The following is a 24,321-nucleotide window of genomic DNA, read 5'->3' as shown; positions in this document are numbered from 1 at the left end:
TTTGAACAAACAAAGAATTCTTCTAAAAAGGCATCAGGGAAATGAGTAGACTTGTAGTGGTCAGGGTGCTATGTCCCTCCCATGAGGTCAACAGACAAGCAACACTCCCAAGTAAAGAGAACATCGCTCCCCAGGGAATGAATCTAATTGGAGACCTGGTATTCCTCAAGTTCACTCTTCTTTTCCTTTCCTGAAGCTCATCTGGAACCCAAGCTCTTCCTTGCCTTCGAAGCTACAGCATGACGTGCCCCGTTAGCAAAGCCCCTCCTAGGAGGATGGAGCAGAGGCAGCCCCCTCGCTGTCCACGCTCGTGACAGGACTCGCAGTAGCTCGTGCGCAGCCCCTGGGGACAGGCATCGTGCCCGCAGCACAGGCCCGGGGCTGCTCGCTCCAGCCAAGTGCCTGGGGGCTGAGGGTGGGGACCACCATCATGTCCCCGCGATGGAAAGAGGGGCGCACAGATGCCACTGCAGCCCCACACCACCAAGAAGGCCCCGGTGGGCCAGTAGCCTTCTCTCCTGACGGAGACAACTGCACCTCCCGCCGACTTCTTGCTCACTTGGGATTCACTGCCAATCCTCAAGTCCAAAAGGGAAAACAAACTGGAGAAAATTTTCTCCCCGCTTCTGGGACCAGAGCATAGAACCATATGCTTATCTGAGAAATGGCAGTGAATTCGCCATGTCTTTTCAGAAAGTGCAGTAATACAGTCTTGCCAACAACGGGGGAAAAAGACGGGAGGAAAAGTGAAAGTTGAGTTGCTAAAACATGATGATTGAAACTTGTTCTGCTAAAAAAAAAACCTGCATCTCTGAAAATTATTCTTCCTCACCCCCTAAGGAGATTGAGAGAGAATCTGTCTTTTAAGTACCAAAATTTTCCAGTTAGAAGATAAGCCATAGTTTGTATCTTTTTCCTACTTTTACTTATAATAACTAGACTTTCACTATATTTCTTTGTTAAAAGCCCTCAAAGCTAAAAGATTTCTAAATTTTTAAATGAGCATCCAGATACCTAACGGGAAACACTACAGGGGAAATTCCACTGGGTGCAAAGGTCCAGGACAAGTCGGTGGCTCATAAACCCAATCCCTCTCGTCATCGTCTGGTCCTGTGTATGAAGCGCGAGGTGGGACGGTAGGGGGGCTGACAGTCACACAGACCCAGTCCCACCCCAGCTCTGTCACTTCCAGGAGAGGGCCCTTGGGCAGGTCCCTTGGGCAGATCCCTCCGCTGCTATGCTACACGTCCTCATAACCGTAAAGCTGTCAGGAGCGTGGAGTGCAGAGCATTCTAGGGGGCATGACAAACAGCGAGGAGCAAAAGGGAGCTGTTACAGCGTGAAAAAATTAAACCCCAAATTATCAAACTCGTCCTTGGTTAAATTAAAAGCTAAAGCCAAGGGATACAAGTTTTCAACAGCAGGAAACTTGAGAGATGAAAGATTTTCAGTTTTTGTCGTGAGGCCGTGAGATTACAACGCCCCAGGCTGGCCTTTACATTTTGTTCAAGAGATATGGATGAAGCCTAGAAAATATGAGAAACTATCTTGAACGCGAACATCAGCCACATGGAGGTGAAGGTCCCCCCTTGTCAGACGTGTCCCTGCTCTGTACCTTCTCACAAGTCGAGTGGCTTGTTTACCACATCCTGTCCTGAGCAATGCCACTCGAAGCACAATGCTTAGTTGCTATGCAACCTTTAACCTTGAGACTATCTTGCTTGTTTACATGTCTGTTATAGAAAATTCTACTTATTCACTGTATGCTGCTTATACGAAATAGAGTTTTAAAATATTCAATCCACTAACGCTGACTTTATTGATCCTGTTAGAATGAACTCAACCAGTATAAGAACTGTTCAGATCCTCTGGGAGTTAGGACAAAAATCACTTCTTTTCCTCTTTGGATCAATAATGATACAAATAAACTATAAATCGTCATTAAAGTAAAAACATGTTTAAAACAGAATGCATAAACTCAATTGGTTCTCAACACTATTATTACTCCAATGCTTCCATCACCAATATTGCTATGATAAGGCAGCTGGTAACACAGGCCAGGTAACTCCTTGGAGATGCCCCTCTTCCTTTCTCAGGGGGAGACATCGAGCTCCCCCAAGGTGACCACTCACGTGGTTGGGGCAACACCGCCTGTCCACCCTAATGCCTACCCTGGGAGACCCTATTGTCATGCAGGGCTCCAGGTCCCTGAGGTCCTCCTCTTCCACTCAGCATGTGTGGCCCCCAGCTCAACTATGGGTCCCCAAGAAAGAGAAGGGAAGGGCATGTCCTTCTCTCTTGTTACCTCCAGGCCTGCCTGGGGCTTGCACATGTCACGCCACAACCCTATGTGGTAGGTGTAATTAACCATTTCACCTCGGGGGGAAATGGAAGGTCAGCGAGGCCATGGTTCATCCAGGGCCACACGAATCAGCCATGCTGGGACACAGGCTGGACCCGCCTGACCCCAGAGCCCAGCTCTCTGCACCCGCCTCGCCTGCCTGCGAGCTGTTCGTGACCTTTCCTTCTCCTCAGCTCTTTGCGCACATCCACAGACTCAGGAACATGCAGGGAAGGCGCTGACGAGGGGAACTGATGCTGCCGGCTGGTGGTGATTGAGCCTGTGTTCCCAGGCAGGCAGCATATGACTCATTTCGCTAAAATCAATATCGTTACACTCATCCTCTGGGAAGTATTCAGCCAGCTGTAAATTTAACCATCCTGACTCAAAGTTAACGAGAAAAAGGAGCTTACTAACTTTCAAATCAAACTCTGTGAATCAGAAACAGGGGCCATCTTGGCTCACTGGGTGGAGAGTCAGACGGGCTGTGTCTGAACGCTCCCCATGGAGAAGCTGGGGGACGCTGGATCAGCCAGCAAGCCTCTCAGATCCGTGGGATCCTAATATGTAAAGTCAGGATAATGAAACCTACCTTGAAAGGCTGTTGTGAGAATTAGAAATAATGTATGTGGGACACAAGCCCCAGGCAAACCACAGGCCTAATAAACGGCAGCTGCAGCAGCAACAGTAGTAGGAACGGAAGAAACAGAAGTTGTAGTCATTTCTTTTATATCAAGTTTAGCCAGTGCTTTTAATTATCTAGACAAGACCGAATTTTCCAAAAATTTTTTTATAAAAAGAGTTCTCAACTTGCAAAAAAGGTGTGTCCTGATGGCTGACTTTGAATTGGTTTTCTGGGACTCAGAACTCACCGCTGGGACAGCAAACAGCCCGTGAATGTGTTCAGGTCCCAAGGTCAGTCAACAGAGGTCTCCTTACCTACAAAGGGCGCCAACGGCAATGCAATTGCAATTAAACACGCACAGAGATCAAACGTCAGCTCCGCGCAATAACGGTAATGGATGAAATGGCACTGTTGATTAAAAACTACCTTTTATTTATCCAGACGGCTGGCATGACTTAACTGGAAGAGGATGAGGAGACAGACATTTGTGGAGGCGCGGGAGGACCTCCAGGCTCTCTCCAAAGTGTGAGACGCAGGGCTGGCAGGTGTTTACTGACGTTTAGTAACATCTGACTTAACACCCACGACTAGGGTCACTTCTCACCCCAAAGCCGTATGGAACGAGGAGGAGAAAACACGGTTGAGATTGGAGAAACTAACTCTTCAGAGGGAAAGAGAAAGGGTGTGCGTGGGAGTGGCGACGGGCGCGTGCTGAAGGGGGAGCAGCCTTGAGAACAGACGCGTTTAAAAGAGGGTCAGGGAAGGGGCGCAGGTGAAGGAGGGAGCTAAGGAGAAAGCGGGTTGTGGACGACAGAGGAAAGGCTGAGGAGTCTGGGGGGTCCTGCTGCCTCCGTGGGAGGGAGGGAGACGGGGGTGGGGTGGGGCGGGCAGCTGCTCCCTGGGCAAGGAGGCACTGGAGGAGCGGCAGCCGGAGCGGCAGCAGCTCACAACATGCTGGGCTGCAATGCCCCCTGGAGCCTCCACGCCTGGATCCAGTGGCAAAACCCCTAGGACCAAAGGAGCAAATAGGCACACGTGCCTGTATGGCCAGGAGCTCCGTAAACGTGCCCACGGGCAGGAGACCTGGACGCAGCCAGCACGTGCCGTGTATCTGCCTTCCTGGTCTCCACAGGCACCTGAAGGATGCCTAACCAAGTCCCTCCAAGAAGTGCTGGGGGGCACTCTGCCACAATGCGCAAAAGCCTGAGAATGGAGAGGCCAGGCCCCTCTGCAAGCACCTCCTCCAAGGCCCGGCGAGGGTGCCCCACTCTGAAGGCTCAGCCCAACAAGAGCCCCTTCAGCAGCTGCTTCTCTGAAGCCGCAGGAGCTCCTGGCACTCTTCTCCAGGGCTTTAATTTGGACGCTTCTCACCCTTCCTATGCCAAGTGTTCTAAATCATCAGGGCTAACATTTCTCCCACAGGAGCAGCGGCTGTCAAGAGCCGGAGAAGCATCCTTCAGCCTGTCACTTAATCAGAGGGATCAGTCAGGATCAGCCTGGGCGCGCCTTCCTCCCGAGGCCCGGAGTTATCCTCTGCAGGTGGTGAGCCGGCTGCCCGGCTGAGAGCCAAGCGGGCTCCCCAGGTGTCGGCTTAAGCAAACTGTTTGTCCACAGCAGGAAAACAGACGTGGCGAGGGCACGCCACTCCCGGGCTTCAACAGCCAGAGCCCCTGCCAGTCACACAGGCCGGGGCTGGGTCCCAGCTCTGTCACTGCTGGCTGCACATGTCACCACACACTCTCAGCTTCAGTTTCTGGGTCAACGAAGTGGGGATAAAAACACCCCCCTCACAGGTGAGTGTGGAGGCTAAATATGTAAGGAGAAAAGGTCTAATTTCCATCTATTCATTTCAGGTTGATACAGGCCAGGCAGTGAGGGCTACCTGGCCCGGGGACTGGCCCATAGAAAGCCTTCAGCCAATTTGTCATTCTTTCTCCTTGTAGCGTTTCTGTGATGGGGGCCCCAGTCATGATGCAAAAACGAGGGAGACACCAGAAGACACTTCTTGGAAAACAGAGAAGTGGTCATGTATGTGTCCAGTCCTGGTGGCCACTTATTTCCATGCAGCATGGACCACCGTCTAAAGATACAGGGACACCAGAGCAGCAGGAGGCAGCCAGGGGCTGGAGACAGCAAGGCTGCGGGCAGTGGAGTCTGAGTGAAGAGGACGCCACCCCAAATAAAGGGCAGTTGCCGTCCCATCACAAGAAAGAAGCTGCTAGCCCACCAGTGGCCATTTGTCACGGAGAAGCTGGGAGAACCCTGAAAGGCTGGCCCGGCCCCCAGGCTGAGCGCCTACCACGCACCAGGCATTCTGCAAAGGGCCTCTGCAGCTCAGCTTTTAGCTTTTCCCTCAACAACCCCACCAGCCAGGCACTGTTCTCCCCTTTCACAGATGCGGGAACCGCAGGGAAGGAACCCGAGGACGCCCAGCTCGGTAAGTAGAAAAGCCGCATGTGCACCCCACCCACGCTCCTTCTAGCACCCTGGGCTGCCTCCAGCATCCAGGAGCTGGGAGCGGGCGGCATAGCACGGCTCTCCCAGGCTGGCCAGGGCACATCAGGAGAGCTGACCAGGGCACAGGAAGGAGGACAGGGTGCCCTGCGGGGCCAGGGCCCTGGGGCTCCAGGGGGAGGACCAGCTCTTTAGCAGCCAACAAATGCAAAGTGCAAGGCCCTGCACACCTCCAGGGCCTCACAGCCAGGCTGGGGCCAGCCGGGGGCTAGAATCTGCAAGAAACCAGCACCACTCAGAACGGAAGAAGCTCTTCGAGGGTTTTTGAGGAGACTGGCCGGTTCGGCAGGCAGGACAGCTGACTCAGAAAGCAGGCGTGCTGCGGCCTGACAGGGTCGGCCAGCGTTCCCTGAGGCCGCCTCGGCCTAATGCACCAGAGACGTTTTGTTAGGAAGATTACAGACTGAGACAGGGAGCACCAAAAATAATTAATCTGTGAGCGGATTTTATTTAAGTGTTGATTCATGGTTGTTCTATAAGCCAACAGCCCTTCAGAACTATAAATTAATGAGATAAAATGTTGCTGGCTCTCCATATTTCAGGCCGGGTATTGACGTTTCAGAATCCACAGATTTTTAACTGTATTGATTGAGGACACCAGGATAAATGGCCTTGGCGCCAAATTCCCATTAACGACAATGGGCACCGAGTGACTAATTCCCAAAGCGCCGCGCCCCGCGTCGCCTTCTCCTGGCGGGAGTTCTAATTAGATTGAAACGAAAAAGCCAATCACCAAGGGCGGAAAGACGCAGACCAAGCAAAGAGGCAGCTGACACTCGGTGATGAGAAAGGATGAGGTAAGTCAAGCCACACACCAGGCACAACCCAGGCCAGGGTGGGCTGCAGGGAAGAGGATCGAGACACAGCGGCACCCCCACCCCAACCCCGGCAGCCCTGATGGGGTTCGCTGCGCGGCAAGGGCCAGCCCCTGCGCTGTTTCATCCACACACGCACTAAGCAGCTGCTCCGAGCCAGCCCTGCCCGGGTGACAGAGACACAGAGACCACCAGGACAGGCCCCTATCCTCACGGAGCACCCACCCTAGCCAGGGAGACAGACACGGAAACCAACAACCCCCTCAGCAGGAGAGGCCCCATCTAGGGGCTGGAGGGCCTCCCCACGGGTGAGGTCCAAACCCCTCGACCCTACCCCCCAAGGGACAAAGGACATCCAACATGCTCACCACTGTAGCCCTAGCACCAGGACGTGCACATAGCAGGTGCTCAATAAGTAACTCCTGAAGGAAAGAAACCCAGCCTTCAACAGGTGAACCAGGTGGCCAGCGCCATTCCCAGCAGAGAGGTGGAGTGGAAAAGTCTTCCATCCCCTCCCTAATGGGAGGGCAAAGTCCTGAGGGCGGGGGGCCGTGCCTTCCCGTACCACCCGACACATAGGGCAGCAGAGGGGTACGCTGGGCCTGGGGTCAGACAAGCTTCCCTCCAACGACAGTACCACCAACCAGGCAAGGCACCCCACCTCCCTCCTCCAGCTCTCCACTGGGCCTCGGTCACACCCCACCAGCTGCAGCTACCAGGGACGGCTGCCTGGAGTGCAAATCCAGTCCTGACTCCCTCCTGCTCCACACGCAGCAGTGGGCCCTGCTGCCACCTGCTGCTGCAGGCCCTGACTCATCAGGCAGGAAGACTCTGCATGTCTGAAAACTTCAGAGTCCCACCACACGCACACACACCCACACACACAACGGCAGTGTCTGCTTAACATCTGTTGATTGAGAAGATAGATGGAGAGACAGAGCCACTAGGAATCCATTAATGTCGTCAAATGAACGCGGATTAAGCCGACAGCATCGCCAGCAAGTGAAAAGCATCATTTCTTCCCTCCGAGGGCGGGAGGCACAGGAAGGGCGCTCAGTGACCCTGGAGTGAGGGCAGGGCCTAGAGAATGCACCCCCCACAGGCGGGGAGCTGCATGAAGCTCAGGCTCCCCTTCCTGCACCCCCAGACTCACCTCCCCCAGCTCCCTGCACCCCACACTTCCAGACCCATAACAAGCCTCCTGTTCCTGTGACAACTCTGTCCTCGTTGTTCCATCTGCTGAGAACCCACTTCCCTCCTTCTCAACCACGCCTCCTCCACCCCGATTCTCTGTCCCCTGAATTTCTGCCTCAGCTTGGGTTCCACTTCCTCCAGGAAGTCTTCCTTGATCTTCCAGACTAGATGTGCTCACAGTTCCTCTGTCTGCTCCGTCACCACCACCTGGGACCCTCTCTGCACCTCTGTCTGCCCAGCAGACGTGAGCTTCTCCAGGGAGGGTCCCAGGTCTTGCACACCTGTGACTCCAACTTATTGGCTTATTGGACACACAGGTAATGGAGTGTGATGGTCAAGCACAGGCTTTGGAGCCTGGCAGACCCATGTGCATCCTGGCTCTGCCACTTCTGGTTTACGCCTCTGGGCCAGTGTGTGAAGAGAAGACTCTGGTGGCACCGGCCTCAAAGGTGAGTGGGGCCTAAACGAGATCCCATACATAAGGCTGTAGAGGAAGGCCTAACACACAGAGGGTGCTCGGTGACAGTACCTGCTGCCATCATCACTGACCATCACCATCAGGGACAGTGGGTGCCACCATCACCAAGTGGCATCCAACTCCCCGAGCCGTGGCTCCCTCATGGGCCCTGTGGGACTCTCAGTGAGACACAGCAGCTGGGGAAACCCTCTGTTGAGAAGAAAACACCACACGCTCAGCACCGTGGAAAGGGCACGAGATTTGCAGTTGCACAGATATGGCTCCAAACCCCTGCTGGCCATGCACCAGCGGGAGGCCTCAGCAAGCTGCTCCGCCCTCTGAGCCGCAGTCTCCTCGCCTGTAAAATGGGCAGAACCATGGCTGGCAGCAAGCTGTGGGGAGGAGCGACATATCGTGCGCAGAGCCTGTGGTACAGTACTGGCCGCTGACACATCACCAGTCTCATCACCGGCCCTCCTGAGAGCCATGGGGCTCAGTCAGCGGAGCTTCAAGGCCACCCCTCAGTGGCCCAGAAGGAGATGAGGACGTTCAAGGTATGAAACACACCCCACAGGTACCCCAGACCACCCGCCGCACTCCCTCCCTGCACCTCCCAGCTGCTGGGGAGGAGCTGTGCATGTGGACTGAGTCATCACCTCCTGCTTGCCAGGCCCTGGGAGGGGCACAGGCCCCAGCACCACCACTGCTGGGCCAGGCAGGCGGGGGCTGCCTGCGGGTCTCAAGGGACGCCCCAGGGACTGGCATGACCTCTGGTTTCCCCTCCTGGCCCTGGCAGTGGTGCCCAGTAGAACCAAGACCCAGGAGGAGCCCAGGGAGGAGGAGGCAGCGTGGGTGCCGAAAGCAGCCGGACTAGGAGTCAGGGGCAGAGGTGGGACCCGGTTACCCGCTCCTGGCTCTGTCCTCACCTGAACCCCGCTCAGGGCTGCAGCCACATTAGGTGCTAACGGGGCCTGTCGCACAGGAGTGCTCAGTAATGGAAAGTTCCTTCCACCGACTTCTCTCTCCTTCTCGCCCTGCTTGTTAAGAGTCCCCTTAGGATTTACCAGCACAAATCCATCTCACCCAAATGCCTTTTCAGTGCGGGCATTAAAGCAGGACTCGTTTGCAGACTTTCCTTATGAGCTGGAATCATTCCTTACAGCCTTTCAACGATAATGAATTGACAGGAATTCTAAACTGATTCCAACCAAAGGACACTGTGATAAAGCTAAATCTATTTCAGTACAAATTACATGTCAGAAGTTGATTAAAAAGCCACCTCTTTATCCAGCCCCACAGCTTGGAGCTGAGACAACCTTGGGGCTCTGTCCTCCGGGTGAGCTGGCAGAGGCCCACCTCGAACCCTCCATGGAGGGTCTTGGTTCCAGGCAAAGGGCCCAGAAACACACTCATGTGAGTGTGTTTCTATGTGACAGGATAGGCTCCGATGTGAGCCTGTCCTGAGGCCCACATCCCACTGCCCTGAAACCGGATGCAGCTGCAGACACCCCGAGAAGCTTCCCCACTGAGAGAGCCAGCTCAGTCGCCAGCTCTGAGGAGGGGGCGCCTCAGGTAACGATACAGCGGAACATACCTGTTTCGAGGTCTGTTAGGTGCAGGGCAAAGTCGAAGCCCCCACTGAGGATGCGCTGGCCACAGGGAGACCAGCGGGCAGCCCGCACGGCCTCGCTGTGCGGGCAGTAGGTCTGCAAGCAGCCCCCTGAGTCCACAGCGTTCCACACCTAGGAGGCAAACACAGCACCGGACATCACAAACTGGGGCCCGGACCCTGGGGCTAGGCTCAGGCCCTCTGCATAGGGAAAGGGCCCCACGGTGGGCCTAGATTCCCGTTATTTTACCACCAAGACAATATGTAGATGTTAAACTTGTCCTCGTAGAAACAGACAGGCCTGGGGCTGGCAAGTTGAGGGGGAGCTTTTCCCAAAAGTTTTCCTGGGGTTAAGGGAACCCACAGAAAACAGCGTCTGTATGCTGCGGCTCTGCCACCCGTCCTGTACACCCGCTCCACACCTGCTCACCACCAAGACGTCCTCTCCACTCACAGTGCTAGCCCCATCTCGCCTGCATCTCCGATATCTGTCTTCTGACAGGGGCTGTCTGAGCCCTGCAGTGGACACTGCACCAGGCCAGGCGATCTGCACACATCCTGCTTTAAGACCAAGATCCAAAACAGAGCCTGCCACACCTGTGTTTACAAATGGCAAAGAGCAGATACCTCCTGAAGGGCAACTCTTCTTTTTTCTGGGAGAGAAGGTACCGTCCCTCTTTCCCACCACGGCTCTCCATGGGGGAATGAGGCTCATGGTGGAAAGCTCTGAGGACACTTAATGACGTCTGAAACATCTTTCTAAGTCCTCAGCTATAGGACCGTACATCCCATGGATGAGGGGGTTGGTCCAGCTCTTCACCAGCTCTCCCAGGAAACTCCGCCGACCACCACACAAGCCGACGGGCTGGCCCCAGGCCTGGCACGTGGAGGTGCTCAGCAGTGCTGGTCTCCTAACCTCCCTGTCACCACAGGAAGAAGGGGATGCTCCCGTCCCCCATCAGGGATGGCACCTGCAGCCAAGCACCTCCCACGTGATGCTGCTGCTGGCGGTCATGCGACGTGGCCTCTCGGGGCCTCAGTCTCCTCCTCTGTAAAGTCAGGAAGAGAAGAGTCCTGTCTGGAGGGCAGCGGGGAGGAGCAAGTGAGGACGGAGCACGCAGCACTGTGGCTGGCGCACAGCAGGAACTATGATGCTGCTTGACAACTGCAGTGTATACGGTTCCTAACAGCAAGAGTCAGGGGCTCCTCAGCAACGTCAGGGAACCCCAGCTTCATCTCCTTAATAAGAGAAAAACCCAAAATGTACCCGCACACATCCACAAACCTGAGCCTAGAGACAACCCTCCCTTTCAAGATGGGAAACTCATCATACCACGTGCTGAAGGCTCTCAAATGCAAAGGGTCAGGGCTCTGAGGCACGTTTCCTGGGCACGTGTCAGTGTCTAAGCTTAAGAACACAACAGGCCAATGGCAGCCTTCAAAGAACACAAAGACAGCTCGGCTCCTTTCTTCCCTAATAGGGACCGATAGCTGGGGTCTCAAGCTGAAAAACCAAGAAACAGCAACATTTACATTTAGAAATATGGGCAGAAATAACAGAGGAAACATCCAGAAGACTTCAAAGTGGAGTGGGAATTCATGGTAGAAGGGTAGCGGGCATCAAAACTATGTACCAGTGTGATTTTAATAGAAAAAATAAAGTTAAAGAACTAGATCGAGAGGGTTAACACAGCTAACAGTAAAAACATAATATTGAGTACAGAGGACAAGCTGCATGGATGCAGGACGAGGCCATCTAAGTTTTAAAAACACACAAAACACCACCTCACACCCATTAGGATGGCTTCTTTCAAAAAAAGAAAAGAAAAGAACAAGTGTTGGTGGGGAAGTGGGAGAAATTGGAAGCCTTCTGCACTGCTGGTGGGAATGCAAACTGGTCCAGCCACTACGGAAAACAGCATGGCCGTACTTCAAAAAATTAAACATAGAGTTACCATATGATCCAGCAATTCCACTTGTATATATACAATCAAAAAGTTGAGATCACGGTCTCAAAGAGCTGTTTGTACACCAACGTTCACAGCAGCTTTATTCACAAGAGCCAAAAGATGGAAGCAACCCAAGCGTCCATCGATGGATGAATGGACAAGCAAAATGTGGTATATCCATAAACTGAACATTATTCAGCCTTGAAAAGGAAGGAAATTCTGACACATGCTACAACACAGATGAACCTTGAGGACATTATGACAGGTGAAAGAAGCCAGTCACAAAAGGACAGATACTGTACGATTCCACTTACATGAAGTACCCAGAGCAATCCAATTCAGAGAGACAGAAAGTAGGATGGTGGGTGCCAGGGGCTGGGGGAGGGGCCAATGGGGAGTTAGTGTTTAATGGGGACAGAGCTTCAGTTTTGCAAGATGAAAAGAGTTCTGGAGACGGATGGTGGTGATGGTTGCACAACAATGTGAATGTACTTAACGCCACTGAACCATACACTTAAAAATGGTTAAAATGGTAAATTTTATGTTATGTATACTTCGCCACAATTTTAAAAACACACACAAAGCAAAACTCTATTGTGTTTATTTGTGAATTTTTAGTAAGACTAGAAAAACATGTGTGGAGAGGGTGGTCGCTCCTGGGAACAGAGGGAGCGCGGGGGGTGGGGGGAGCTTCGGGGTAAGGGAGCTGGATCGCTGCGCTGTACCTTCTCTAAGGACGGGAAAGAGACAGAGAGGCAATATGCTCTGGAGCAAGTAAGCCCAAACGTTTCCACCGTGAGACTCATTCATTCATTCAGCCAACATTTCCTGAGTCCCTGCTCTCAGCCAGGCATTGTTCAGCAGTAAACAAATCAGACAAACCCCTTGCCTTCAAAGAGTTTACATTCTAGGCAAGGAGACAGACACGAAACAAGACAAGCAGGATCTATATAGTACATAAGGTGGTGAAAAAGACTGAAGTTCCAAAAAAGGAAAGCGGGAAGGGGCCAAAAGGTCAAGAAAAGGGGCTGAAATGGTGACCAGGAAGGGACTCTCAGAGAAGGCAGCTGCAGGAAGACCTGAAGGGCTGAGGAAGGGAGCTAGACAGAAATTGGGGAAGAACCTTCTAGACAGGAACAGGGCTACCTGGGCCGCTGTGTGTGAGGGGCAAAGGAGATGGTGAGGGGCTTCTGCAAGAATCCAGGGAAGAGAGGATGGCTTGGACCAGGTGGAGGCAACGGAGAAGTGGCCTCGCTTGGAAAGCAGAGCCAACAAGATGTCCTTGGGTGCAAGGTGGGGTAGGAGGGCAAGAGAAAAGCCCAGGACAACTCCCGAGGTTTGGGCCGGAGCACCAAGAAGAAAGGAGTTGCAGGGGTGCATCAGCCAACAAGCGGGGCAAGTCTGAGGGAGGAAGACAAGGAGCTCGGTTTTGAACGGCAGAGAGCAGGCCAGTGAATACACGAGTGCGATGTCCAGAAGAGAGGCCCATAGTCGGGGCTGAGCTCTGGAAGTCACTGCCAAAGACGGTGTTTCAGTCATGAGCTGGATGAGCTTCTCCAAGGGAACAAATGTACACGGAGCTGAGAGGAGGCCCAGGGTTCACAGCCAGGGCCGGGGTGGGGGCGCTATGGAGAAACCAGAAAAGGAATCTGAGAAGAAGAGGCCAATGAGGTGGGAGAGAAAACAGAAGAGGCGGAGTGTCCTGGAAGCCAAGAGAAGACAGTGATCAACAGGGTCAAATGCTGCTGAGAGGTCGACGGGATGAGAACTGGGACCAGAACCTGGATCCTACAATCTGAATGCTGGCTACACAGGCGTCTGTTATGTTACTTTCTATACTTTTGAGTATGTTTAAGATATTTCATAATTTAAAATAAAAATGTTAATGAAGAGGGAGAGGAGAAGGAAAAAAAGAAGGGAGAGAAGGAGCGATGGAGAAAAGAGAGGGAAGAGGAGGTGTGGAGGGGAGAGGAGAAAAGAAAGCAAAGGGGATAGGGAGGAAGGAGAAGAGGGAAAAGAAAGGAAAGGCCGAGGAGGAAGACGGGGAGAAGGAAGGAGGAGGGGGAGAAGGAGGAGCAGGAAGGGGAGGGGGCACAGGGGAGGAGCGAGAGCAGGAAAAGGAGGAGGAGGAGAAGGAAGAGGAGGAAGAAGGATGGATCATGGTCGTAATCAAAGAAAGACGAAAGCAGAGAGCTGAACTCTGGCACCAAGGCCAAAAGCAGCACACCAGGATGTTTGAATTCTTGGCCAGGAGGCCTCCTGAATCAGCCATGGAGTGCTTAAGGAAATCCATCAATCTGTAAATTGCCCGATAACTCCTCTCTGAAGTGGAAAATGCATACTTGGCTCCCCTGGTTGATATATACACAGCGATAGCATCAGAATCAATGCGGACTAGTCAGCCACATCTCAAAGCTACCCAGGGCGGAGGAGAGAAGAATCTTTGCTAATCGCTCTCCCTAATTGAATTTAATGTTCATTGTCAGGTTTTAAAGATTAATTCCCAGACTCGGCAGCAGCCTGAAGTGTGTACCTTTTTTCAATTAAGTAATTAGAGATCCGGATCTGCCTTCATGGAATTAAGGGGTTAAGTCTTCCGTCAGACGTTCTAAGATGACTTGATGTGTTAACTCGAGACATCCCATGTGCCCAGCAGAAGTCACATTTGGAAAGAACATGACTAGTAGAATGTGGTGCAGTCACTGCGCGTCCCACATTGACTGTGGTTTCCACGCCCTGGTTCCCAAGCCGTGGCCCCACAGGAGTTCTTCACAGTCTCTTAGGACCTAATCCTTTAGCCACAGGTCATGCTCTTCTTGCCTATTTGGCTGCCTTTTGTTTTTTATTATAAAACAAATATAATCTCCTTATAAAATACTCAAATTATACAGAAGTGCACAGAGCAAAATCCCATAAAAATCAACTACAGGATTGTTGTTTCTCTGATGACACTGGAAATAAGCACGCTCTGCAAAAAAACACAAAACAGAGAAACACGAAGAAGAAAACGGAAGTCATCCATAATCCCACCACCTGGAGATAACGGCTGTCAGACTTCTGGGGGACCCTTTGCCTCCCACTTGGCCCTGCCCTGCCAGCTCCTGCCTCGGGGACCCTCCTAGTTCAGCCCTGGCTCCTGGCCTCCTCTCCACCTCCTGACAGCCCCTGCTGCCCCAGGAAGTCATTTTAGAGATCACTCTCAGATTCACCCAGCTCGGCACAAGCCTGTGCAGCCAGTGCACAAGACTTCACCAGGCTGTTTGCCTGCAAAAGCTCTGGGAATCCTGCACGGTGTGTGGTTCAAGGCCTGAAACTGCATCAAATTTACAGACAAATCTGGGGAGACGTCTTAACAATATGGAGTCTTCCAATGCATGAATACGATATACCTCTCCTTTTATTTAGTTCTTCTTTAATTTCTAGAAGCAATGGTTTGTAGTTTTTCAGTGAAAAAATCTTGCACCTCTTTTGTCAAATTTATCCCTAATTATTTCATATTTTGATATAGTAAATGGTATTTTAAGTTTTCATTTCATAGTCTTCATTTCCACTACACAGAAATACAATTAATTTTGAATATTGACCTTGAATTTTGCAACCATGCTAAACTAACTTAATTCTAGGAGTTTTTTTGTAGATTCAGTAGAATTTTCTGCAGAGACAATTATGTTGTCTGTAAATAAAGATAGTTTTACTTCCTCCTTTCCAATCCAGATACCTGTTATTTCTTTTTCTTGCCTTATTGCACAGGCTGGAATCTCCAGTGCAATGCTGAACAGACACAGTGGGAGTGGACACCCCTGCCTGGTTTCTGATCTCATGGGGAAAGCAGTCAGTCTTGTACACAGTGGAGTATGATTCTAGAGCTAATGTTTTCATAAATGCCCCTTACCAGTTTGAGAAAAGTCCCTTCTATTTCTAGTTTGCTGAAAGTTTTTTTTAATCAGGAATGAATGTTGGATATTGTCAAAAGCTCTTTCTGTGACTAGTGAAATGATCATATAGTTTTTCTTTTATAGTTCACGAATATGCCGAATAACATTGATAGATTTTCAAATATTAGGCTAACCATGCACTCCCGGGACAGATTCTACTTCGTCATCATATAATAAATACACATAAACACACTTACATATGTATGTACAGAGTTGATTTGCCAAAATTTTATTTAAAATTTTGTACCTATGTTCATGAGAAATATTGGTCTGTCACTTTCTTCTCTTATGATGTCTTTTTCTTGGTTTGAGATCAGGGTAATGATGGCTTTATAGAATGAGTTGGGAAGTGTTTCTTCCTCTTCAATTTTCTGGAATAGTTTGTAGGAAATTATGTATGAATTTCCCAGAGCTGCCATAACAAACCACCACCAACTGTGTAGCTTAAACAATAGAAATGTATTATCTCCTGATTCTGGAAACCAAAAGTCAGAAATGAAGATGTTGGCAGGGTCGGTTCCTTCTGAGGGCTGTGAGGGAAGGGTCTGTTCCAGAGCTCTCCTCTCAACTTGTAGACAGCCGTCTTCACGTTCACATGGCATTCTCCCTCTATGCCTTTCGGTCTCCAAATCTCCCCATCCTAATGGCCCACCCTCATTTTAACTTGATTATCTCTGTAAAGACACCATCTTCAAATAAAGACATGTTCTAAAGAACTGGGAGTTAGGAGTTCAAAATATAAGTTTTGAGAAAGATGCAATTCAGCCCCTAAGAAATTGCTATTACTTCCTTTGGTAGAATTCACTAGTGAAGTCATTTGGACCTGGAGTTTTCTTTGTGAGAAGGTTTTTAATCATGAATTCTATTTCTTTAAGAGATACGGAGCTTTGAGTATTATCTATTTCTTCATGAGTGAGTTTTTATTGTTTGGGTCTTCCAAGGGGTTTATCCATGTCATCTAATTTGTCAAATTCATTGGCATAAAGTTGATTGTAACATTGCTTTAGTACCCCTTTAATATCTGCAGAATTTGTAATTAAATCACTTCTCTCATTCCTAACATTGGTAAGTTGTACCTTTTCTCTTTTATTCCTGATGAGTCTGGCTAAATGTTCATCACTTTCATTGATCTCAAAGAACTAGCTTTTGGTTTCACCGATTTTTCTCTACTGTTTTTCTGTTTTCTATTTTAATTATTTAGATATTTATGCTCATCTTTATCTCTCTCTCTCTCTTTTTTGTTTTTGGTTTTTTTGTTTTTTTGTTTGTTTTTTTTTTTTTGGCTTACTTTGGGTTGAATTTGCTCTTCTTTTTTTTGTATCTTAAAGTAGAAGTTGAGATCACTGATACAAAATTTTCTTCCTTACTCATATAGGCATTTAGTGCTATAAATTACCATCTGAGAACTGCTCTAGCTATGTTCCACAAATTTTTATATGTTGCGTTTTCATTTGCATTCAGTTCAAAATATTTTCTAACATCCGTATCAGTTTCTTCCTTGACCTATGGGTCATTTAGAAGTGTGTTGTTTAGTTTCTAAATATTTGGGAATTTTCCAGATATCTTTCTGTTATTGATTTTTAATTTAATCTCATCACCAATAGAGAATACACTTTGAATGATTTCATTCCTTTTAAATTTACTGAGGCTTGTTCTATGGCCTCTAACATGGTCTATCTTGGTAAACACTCCAGGTGTACCCTTGAAAAGAATGGGCATTCTGCTGCTGATTCATGGAGTGTTCCACAAAAGTCAATTAGGCCAAGTTGGGTGATAAGGTTGCTCAAGTCTTCTATATATTTACTGATTTTCTGTCCACTTGATCTATTGATTATTGAAAAAGGGGTGCTGAAACCTCCAGCTATAATTGTGGATTTGATTATTTCTCCACTCTCCAGTTCTCAGTTTTGCTTCGTGTATTTTAAAGCTCTCTTATTAGGTATTAAATATTTATGCATCTATGTTTATGTACCTAATGTTATCTCCATTGACGAATTAACCCATTTATTATCATAAGATGGCTCTCTTTATCCCTGCTAATCTTCTTTGCTCTGAAATCTTCTATGTCTCATATTCATATAGACACTCTAGCTTTTTTAAAATTACTATTAGCTTGATATATCTTTTCCATTCTTTTCCATTTAACTTTTTGTGTCTTTATATTTAAAGTGGCTTTCTTGAAGGTATTATATAATTAGGTTTTGACTTTCCATCCAACTTAACAATCTCTGTCTTTTAAATGGGTGTTTAGACCATTTCATCTATTATTGATATGGTTTGGTTTAAATCTTCTTTGCTTTCTATTTCTCTCATCTGTTCTTTCTTTCCTTTTTCCTTTTTTTTTTTTTTTTTGCCTTCTAGACTATCTTTTGTTATTTCATTTTATCTCTCACTGTTAGATTACTAACCACAAATCTTTGTTTTATTACTAGTTGCTTTAAGATTTATAGCATACATCTGTAACCTATCACAGTCTACCTGCAAATAATATTATCACCTGTCTTCTAAGAACCATAACAGCATTATACACCATTCCCCTTCTCCGTCTTTTACATTGTCATCATACATTTCACAGCTACATATGTCATAAAATCCACAAAACATTGTTATTATTTTTACTTTAAACAGTCAATCATCATTTAAAGTGCTATTTTAATAAGAACAAAAGTATCTCTATTTACTCACATAGTTACTATTTCTGCTGCTCACCATTCTTCTGTACAGTTGCTGATTTCTATCAGATGTCCTTTTCTTTCTGCCTCTAGAACTTCTTTTGACGTTTCCCATAGAGTAGGTCTGCTGGTGATGAATTACTTCAGCATTTAAATGTTTGAAAAAGCATTTTGCCTTTCTTTTTAAAAGATATTTTGCTGAGTATTAAATTTTAGGTTAACAGTGCTTTAGAGTTTTTTTCCTTTCAGTATTTTAAATATGTTGTTCCACCGTCTCCGGCATTATTTCCAGTAACAACTCTGCTATCTTTCCCATCTTTGTTCCTCTGCATGTGATTTGACTTTTTCTCCCTCTCCAGCTGCTTTTAAGATTTTCCTCTTTATTATGGGTTATAAAAATTGCATTTTGATGTACCTTGGTGAACTTTTTTCTTCATGTTTCTTATGCTTGGGGTTCACTGAGGTTCTTGGATTTGTGGGTTTCTAATTTTCACCAAATTTGGGAAACTTTCAGCCTTTATTTCTTTTAAATATTTCCCTGGCCCCCCTTCCTTTGAGGACTCCAATTTCGTGCATACTGGGGGAGCCTGAAGGTGTCCCACAACTCACTGATGCTCTGTCCATTTTCTCCCCAAGCTGCTTGCTCTCCGTATTGCATTTTGGATTGTTTCTACAACTACGGCTTCAAATTTGCTAACCTTTTCTTATATAGATTCTAATCAGTTGTTAATCCCATCTAGTGTATTTTTCATCTAAGAACATTTTTTTTTCTTCTCTAGAAGTTCAATTTGGATCTTTCTTACATCTTCCATGTCTCTCCTTAACATGCTCACGCTTTTCTCTGCCTTTTTGCATATAGGGAGTCTAACAGGCGGCTTAACGTTCTCATCTACTCACTGTATCATCTGAGTCTGTTTCTGTTGATTGATTTTTCTTATCATCATGGTTCGGTTTTTTCTACGCCTTTGTATGCCCTGTAATCTTTGTTTGGATGTCAGACACTGAATTTTACTTTAGTGGATTTCTATATTTTTGTATTCCTCTAAGCTCTCGAGGTTTGTTCTGGGACACAGTTAAATTACTTGGAAACAGTTCACTCCTTGCCAGGACAGTTTTGAAGCTCCGACAGGAGAGGCCAAAGCAGCGTTTGGTTTAGAGCTATTTTCCACCGCTGCTGAGGCAATACCTCTGTGCATTCTGACATTCTCCACTCTGGCTTGTGGGAACAGGAACTGCTCTCGGCCCTGTGAGCGCTGGGGATTGTTCAGCCTGTTCCTTTTGAGTGGTTCTTTCCCCACCTCGAGGAGCCTCCTCAAACACATGTGTCGATCGGCATTCCACTGAAGACTTGGGGGGAGCAGCCTGAAGATCTCTGGAGCTTTCCCCCTGGGCAGCTTCTAATCTCCGGTGCTGTGTCCTGAGAACGCTAGCTGCCTTGGCCTTCCAGCACCCCCAGCTTGTCTCCTCCACTCAGGAAGTTTACTGGGACCCATCTGGTTTCTCCTCCCTGTGCTACAGTCTAGAAACCCTCGCCAGGCAGTAAGCCGGAGCAATCGTAGGGCTCGCCTCATTCTGTTTCCCCTCTCTCAGGGATCGCTGTCTACACTGCCTGGTGTTCAGTGTCTGAAAACCACTGTTTCTTTTGTTGTTGTTGTCGTTCTTTGTTTTCCTCTGTTTAAGCCCAGCAAACAGCACAAATGTTGAAAGCTCATTTGAATTTTAAAGAATTCTTAACCTACTGATCAATTCTAACTTAGAATTTCTGAATTATTTTTTTGTCTTGACTCTGGCTCCTCTGTGTAATTTTTATTAAATTAATGGAAAGCAGTTCTCATCCCCAGCCTGGAAGAAATCTTTTACCTCTCTGATCTGGTTAGGCTTTTTACTTTTTCCTAAATTTTTTCATCCATTTCTCCCATCCCCCAACCCCTTGCCACTGACAACCACCAAACTGTTCTCTGTATCTATCAATCTTTTTTTTTTTTTAGGTTTCACATATAAGAGAGATTGTATGGTATTTGTCTTTCTCTATCTGACTTATTTCACTTAGCATAAAGACCTCGAGGGCGTTGTTTCTTACATTTTGTCCAGTCTTTAACTGTTGAAGATTGGAGCATAAATCTGGTCCCTACTACTCCATCTTTGCCAAAAGCACAAGACCCTGCGAGTTGTTTGGAAGTGTCTGGTTTAACTGCCGCATGTTCACCAAGTCGTTCCTACTGTTCACTATCTCATTATTTATTACCAATTTAATTCCACTGTGATCAGAGACTAGGCTGTGTCGTTTCAATCCTTTTAAATGTATTAAGATTTCCTGTATGTCCTAGCATAAGGCTTACTTTAGTGAAGTACTATTTGAATTTGAAAAGTGTATGTATCCTGCGCTTGTTATATAGTACTATACATATATAACATACTTAACATATATAGTGTTCTATAGGCATCCTGCACTTGTTTTATAGTACTATATATATATATATATATATGCACAGCATATTTAACATATATATATGTAGTGTTCTATACGTATCCTGCACTTGTTATATAATACTATATATATACACACCATATTTAACATATATGTAGTGTTCTATATGTATCCTGCACTTGTTATGCAATACTATATATATAACATATTTAACATGTATAAATATTGTGTTCTATATGTATCCTGCACTTGTTACATATAGTGTTCTGTAAATGTCAGTTAAGGTAGTTGATAGTGTCATACACATCTTCTCTCTTCACTGGTTTGCCTAGCTCTTCTATCAACTACTCAGGGAGTAAAATCTCCAACTATGACTCTGGATTTGTTTATTCTCTCTTTAATTGTATAAAAAATAATTTCATGTATTTTGAAAGTCTGCTATTAGGTGCATATGTTATTGTTACGTCTTCCTGATACATTGATCCTTTTACCATTATGAAATGTCCCTCTTATCTCTGGTAATACCCCTCATCTTGAAGTCTATTTGATTGTAATTTACAATACTTCCAGTCTCCTTGTGCTTACTATTGAATGGAATCTCTTTAGTCTGTCTATTTACTGTTAGCCTATTTGTTTCTTTTTTGCTGAAAGTGTACCTGTTGTCGACAGCATATAATTTAGTCTTGCCCTCGTATCCATTCTGACAATCTCCTTTAGTTATAATGGTTAGTCCATTGCAGTTAAGGTAATTGTTGATATGAGCAGATTTATATCTGCCACTTTGCTATTTGTTTACTGTTTTTACCCTTTTATTCCTCTCTTCCTCCTTTACTGCCTTCTTTCGGAATAACTGACTTTTTTAGAATTACATTATATCTATTGCCTTTTAGCTATAATGCTTTACATTATTTTTTTAATGGTTGCTCTGGGGATTACACTACACATCTTTAATATTTTAAAGTCTTCTTACAGTTAATATTGTATCATTTACGTAAAATGTAAGGAGCTTGCGACCATAATTCTTTCCAAGCCCCATCCTGTACTCCACAGTTGCCACACGTATGATGTCTACATATCTTAGAAACCCCACAACGCAATATTATAATTTTCACTTTAAATCGTCATATGTATTTTTAAAAACTTAAAAGGAGAAAATAGTCTTCTGTATTTTCACATGTATTTACCATTTCCAGTCTGTTCATTCCTTCCTGAAGATCTAGTTCCTATCTGGCATCATGTTCTTTCATCCTGAAGAGCTTGCTTTAACATTTCTGCAGTGCACGTCTGCTGTCAATGAATTCTCACTTAGTTTTCATTGATCTGAGAATGTCTTCATTTCACTTTCATTCTTGAAGGATACAGAATCATGGGTTGACATATTTTTATTTTTCTATCAGCGCTTTAAAGATGCCAATGCCCTGTCTCTGGACTCCACTATTTCTGATGAGAGGTCAGTAGTGTTCATATCATTATTCCCTGTGTGACACTCATTATTCTCTAGCTACTTCCAAGATTTTCTTTTTTATCTTTGGTTTCCAGAAGTTTGACTATGATATGCCTAGGTGTGATTTTTCTTTGCATTTGTCCTGTTTGGGGACAAAAAAAACCTTGCAGGATTTTTTTTTTCCTTTTGAATTTGTAAATGTACATATTTCACCAAATTTGGGAAGTTTTCAGGCATTATTTCTTCAACTAGTTTTTCCTCCCCATTGTCTCTCATCTCCTCTGAGACTCCAATTGCACATATATTATTACAATATATATTACACAAATATCTTTTGATATTGTCCATAAGTCCCTGAGTATCTGTTCTTTTTTCCCCTGTTCTTTTTCTGTTTTCGGGTTGAATGATTGCTCTATTTCCAAGTTCACTGGCTCTTTCTTCTGTCATCTCCATTCTGCAGTGGAGTCCAAATGATGAATTCTTTATTCTAGATACTGTATTTTTCAGTTACAGAATTTCCATTTGTTTTTTCTTTGTAGTTTCTATTTCTCTACTGAGATTTCCTATCTTTTTGTTCATTGTGAGTATATTTTCCTTTGTATCCTTGAGCATATTTATAATAATTGTTTTAAAATACTTATCTGTTAATTTCAACATCTAGATCATCTTGGAGACAAGCTCCATTGATTGCCTTCTCTTGAATAAGGGTCACTTTTTCCTGTTTCTTCTTATATTGAGTAATTTTGGGTAGAATACCAGACATTACAAAATTTATTTGTGTAAACTCTGGATTCTGTTGTGTTTCTCTGAAGGACTCTGATTTTTTTTAAACAGCCAGCTAACTTGGCTCTACTCACATTTCAAACTCTGTCTCCTCTGTTGTGTGCAGAAGCAGAAATTTCTATTCAGTTCTCTTATCCTTAGCTGAGCTTAGAGTCTGCCCCATGCATGGGCCCAGGAGCCATCCAGTGATTTGGGCAGAGACTGTACACGGAATTTGTGGCTCCTCCTCTCTGATTCTTTCCTTTCTGAGATTTCTCTCCTCACTTTCCAGCTGCTACGGTTGTCCCAAATTCTGTCCTCTCATTCTTCAAGCCAGTAACACTGCAGGTTTTCTATCCAACTCTTAGCTGCTCTGCCTGGAGTCTACCCTCAAGCAGAGAACAAAAGCAGAAGACTCACCCAGTGCCATTTCCGTCTTGTAAGAGCAGACTCCCTTCCAGGGTCTGCCTGCTGTTTGTTGCTCTCTAACACCTTCAGGTATTTGTTGTTGCTATTGTTACACACAGTTTATAGTGGTCAGCTGTGGGAAGGTTAGTCTGATAGGAACTGCTTCTTCATGACTAGAAACCAAATCTCATATCCAATTTTAAGCATCTACTGTGCAGTAAAGAAAGTAATACATCACTCCACCTCCTCACCCCAACCCTCATGCCTGCCATACACATACTCTGTGACCCCAATACTTTAGCAAAAATCCCCCCACACCCAGCCTTCTGGGAGGGATATTTAAAAGAGTGAGGAGATTGGAGTACTTGTTCTGTGGGTGAGTCACTGTGTCACAGAGATGACAAGAAGGCCATTGGTGATCTACAGATTGATGTCATTTGCTGCAGGCTGAAAGGGGAGCCCGGAATGATGTGAGGAGATGACCCCTCCCACACTACTCCTCCAACCCCTGCCAGCTTCAGGAAACTTGCAGAGAGCCTGGGAAGACTGCAGGGTTCCTGGTATACATGGCATAGGAGTTTGAGGCAATTTCACTTCGATCTCCACTGGCAGGGTACCTCAGCTGCTATCTGTGTTACAGGGGGCTCGCGCTTGCACAAATAGTGAGAGCTAAAGCAGTATTTTCATTTTACACCAAACTCCTAAGTGCTTCCTAAAATGTTTTCTATATCACATGATGCAAGGTCCCTCAAAGTAAAGGTTAAGGAAAACTTGATCAGAATCTGTAAGTACACAAGCATTCATTATACAGAGAGTTCCAAGAAATTATTCTATTCAATAAGGTCAGAACAAAGGGAAGGAGTTTTAAATGTCAACAGAAGATGAAAAAGGGCAAAGACGACTTTTCATACAATAAAAAGGATTAAGAGCCAGACACATCACAGAGGTTGCTGAGGAATGCACAGAGCTGGAAGCCCGGGTTCCGGAGGTCAGCAGGCCCACCCTCCCACAGAGTGGAGATGAGCCCTTGGCAGCCTGCAGGGTCCCCAGAAGGTGGTGGAGCCTGTCCAATGGTGGGCAGTGCAGGACTGTCAGAGGAGCCAGAGCCCTTCTGACAGCATCACAACACTGGACCTCATTCCGAGACAAGACCTACCACCTCGCCGCC

At 46.7% G+C, this 24,321-nt stretch overlaps 1 protein-coding gene across 3 annotated transcripts in view; it reads right to left on the bottom strand.

Moving 5' to 3' along the window:
- The window catches only part of WDR25 (WD repeat domain 25), a 137,188-nt gene that overhangs the window by 44,703 nt on the left and 68,164 nt on the right, over positions 1-24,321 (bottom strand). For all 3 annotated transcript variants that reach the window (XM_023628397.2, XM_023628395.2, XM_023628396.2), the window contains exon 3: positions 9,541-9,688. In XM_023628397.2, the coding sequence (XP_023484165.1) occupies positions 9,541-9,688 (148 nt within the window). The remainder of the gene's footprint in view (positions 1-9,540; positions 9,689-24,321) is intronic.

This window comes from Equus caballus, chromosome 24, assembly GCF_041296265.1.
Source record: "Equus caballus isolate H_3958 breed thoroughbred chromosome 24, TB-T2T, whole genome shotgun sequence".
Taxonomy (NCBI): domain Eukaryota; kingdom Metazoa; phylum Chordata; class Mammalia; order Perissodactyla; family Equidae; genus Equus; species Equus caballus.
This window is presented reverse-complemented; position numbering and strand designations above follow the sequence as displayed.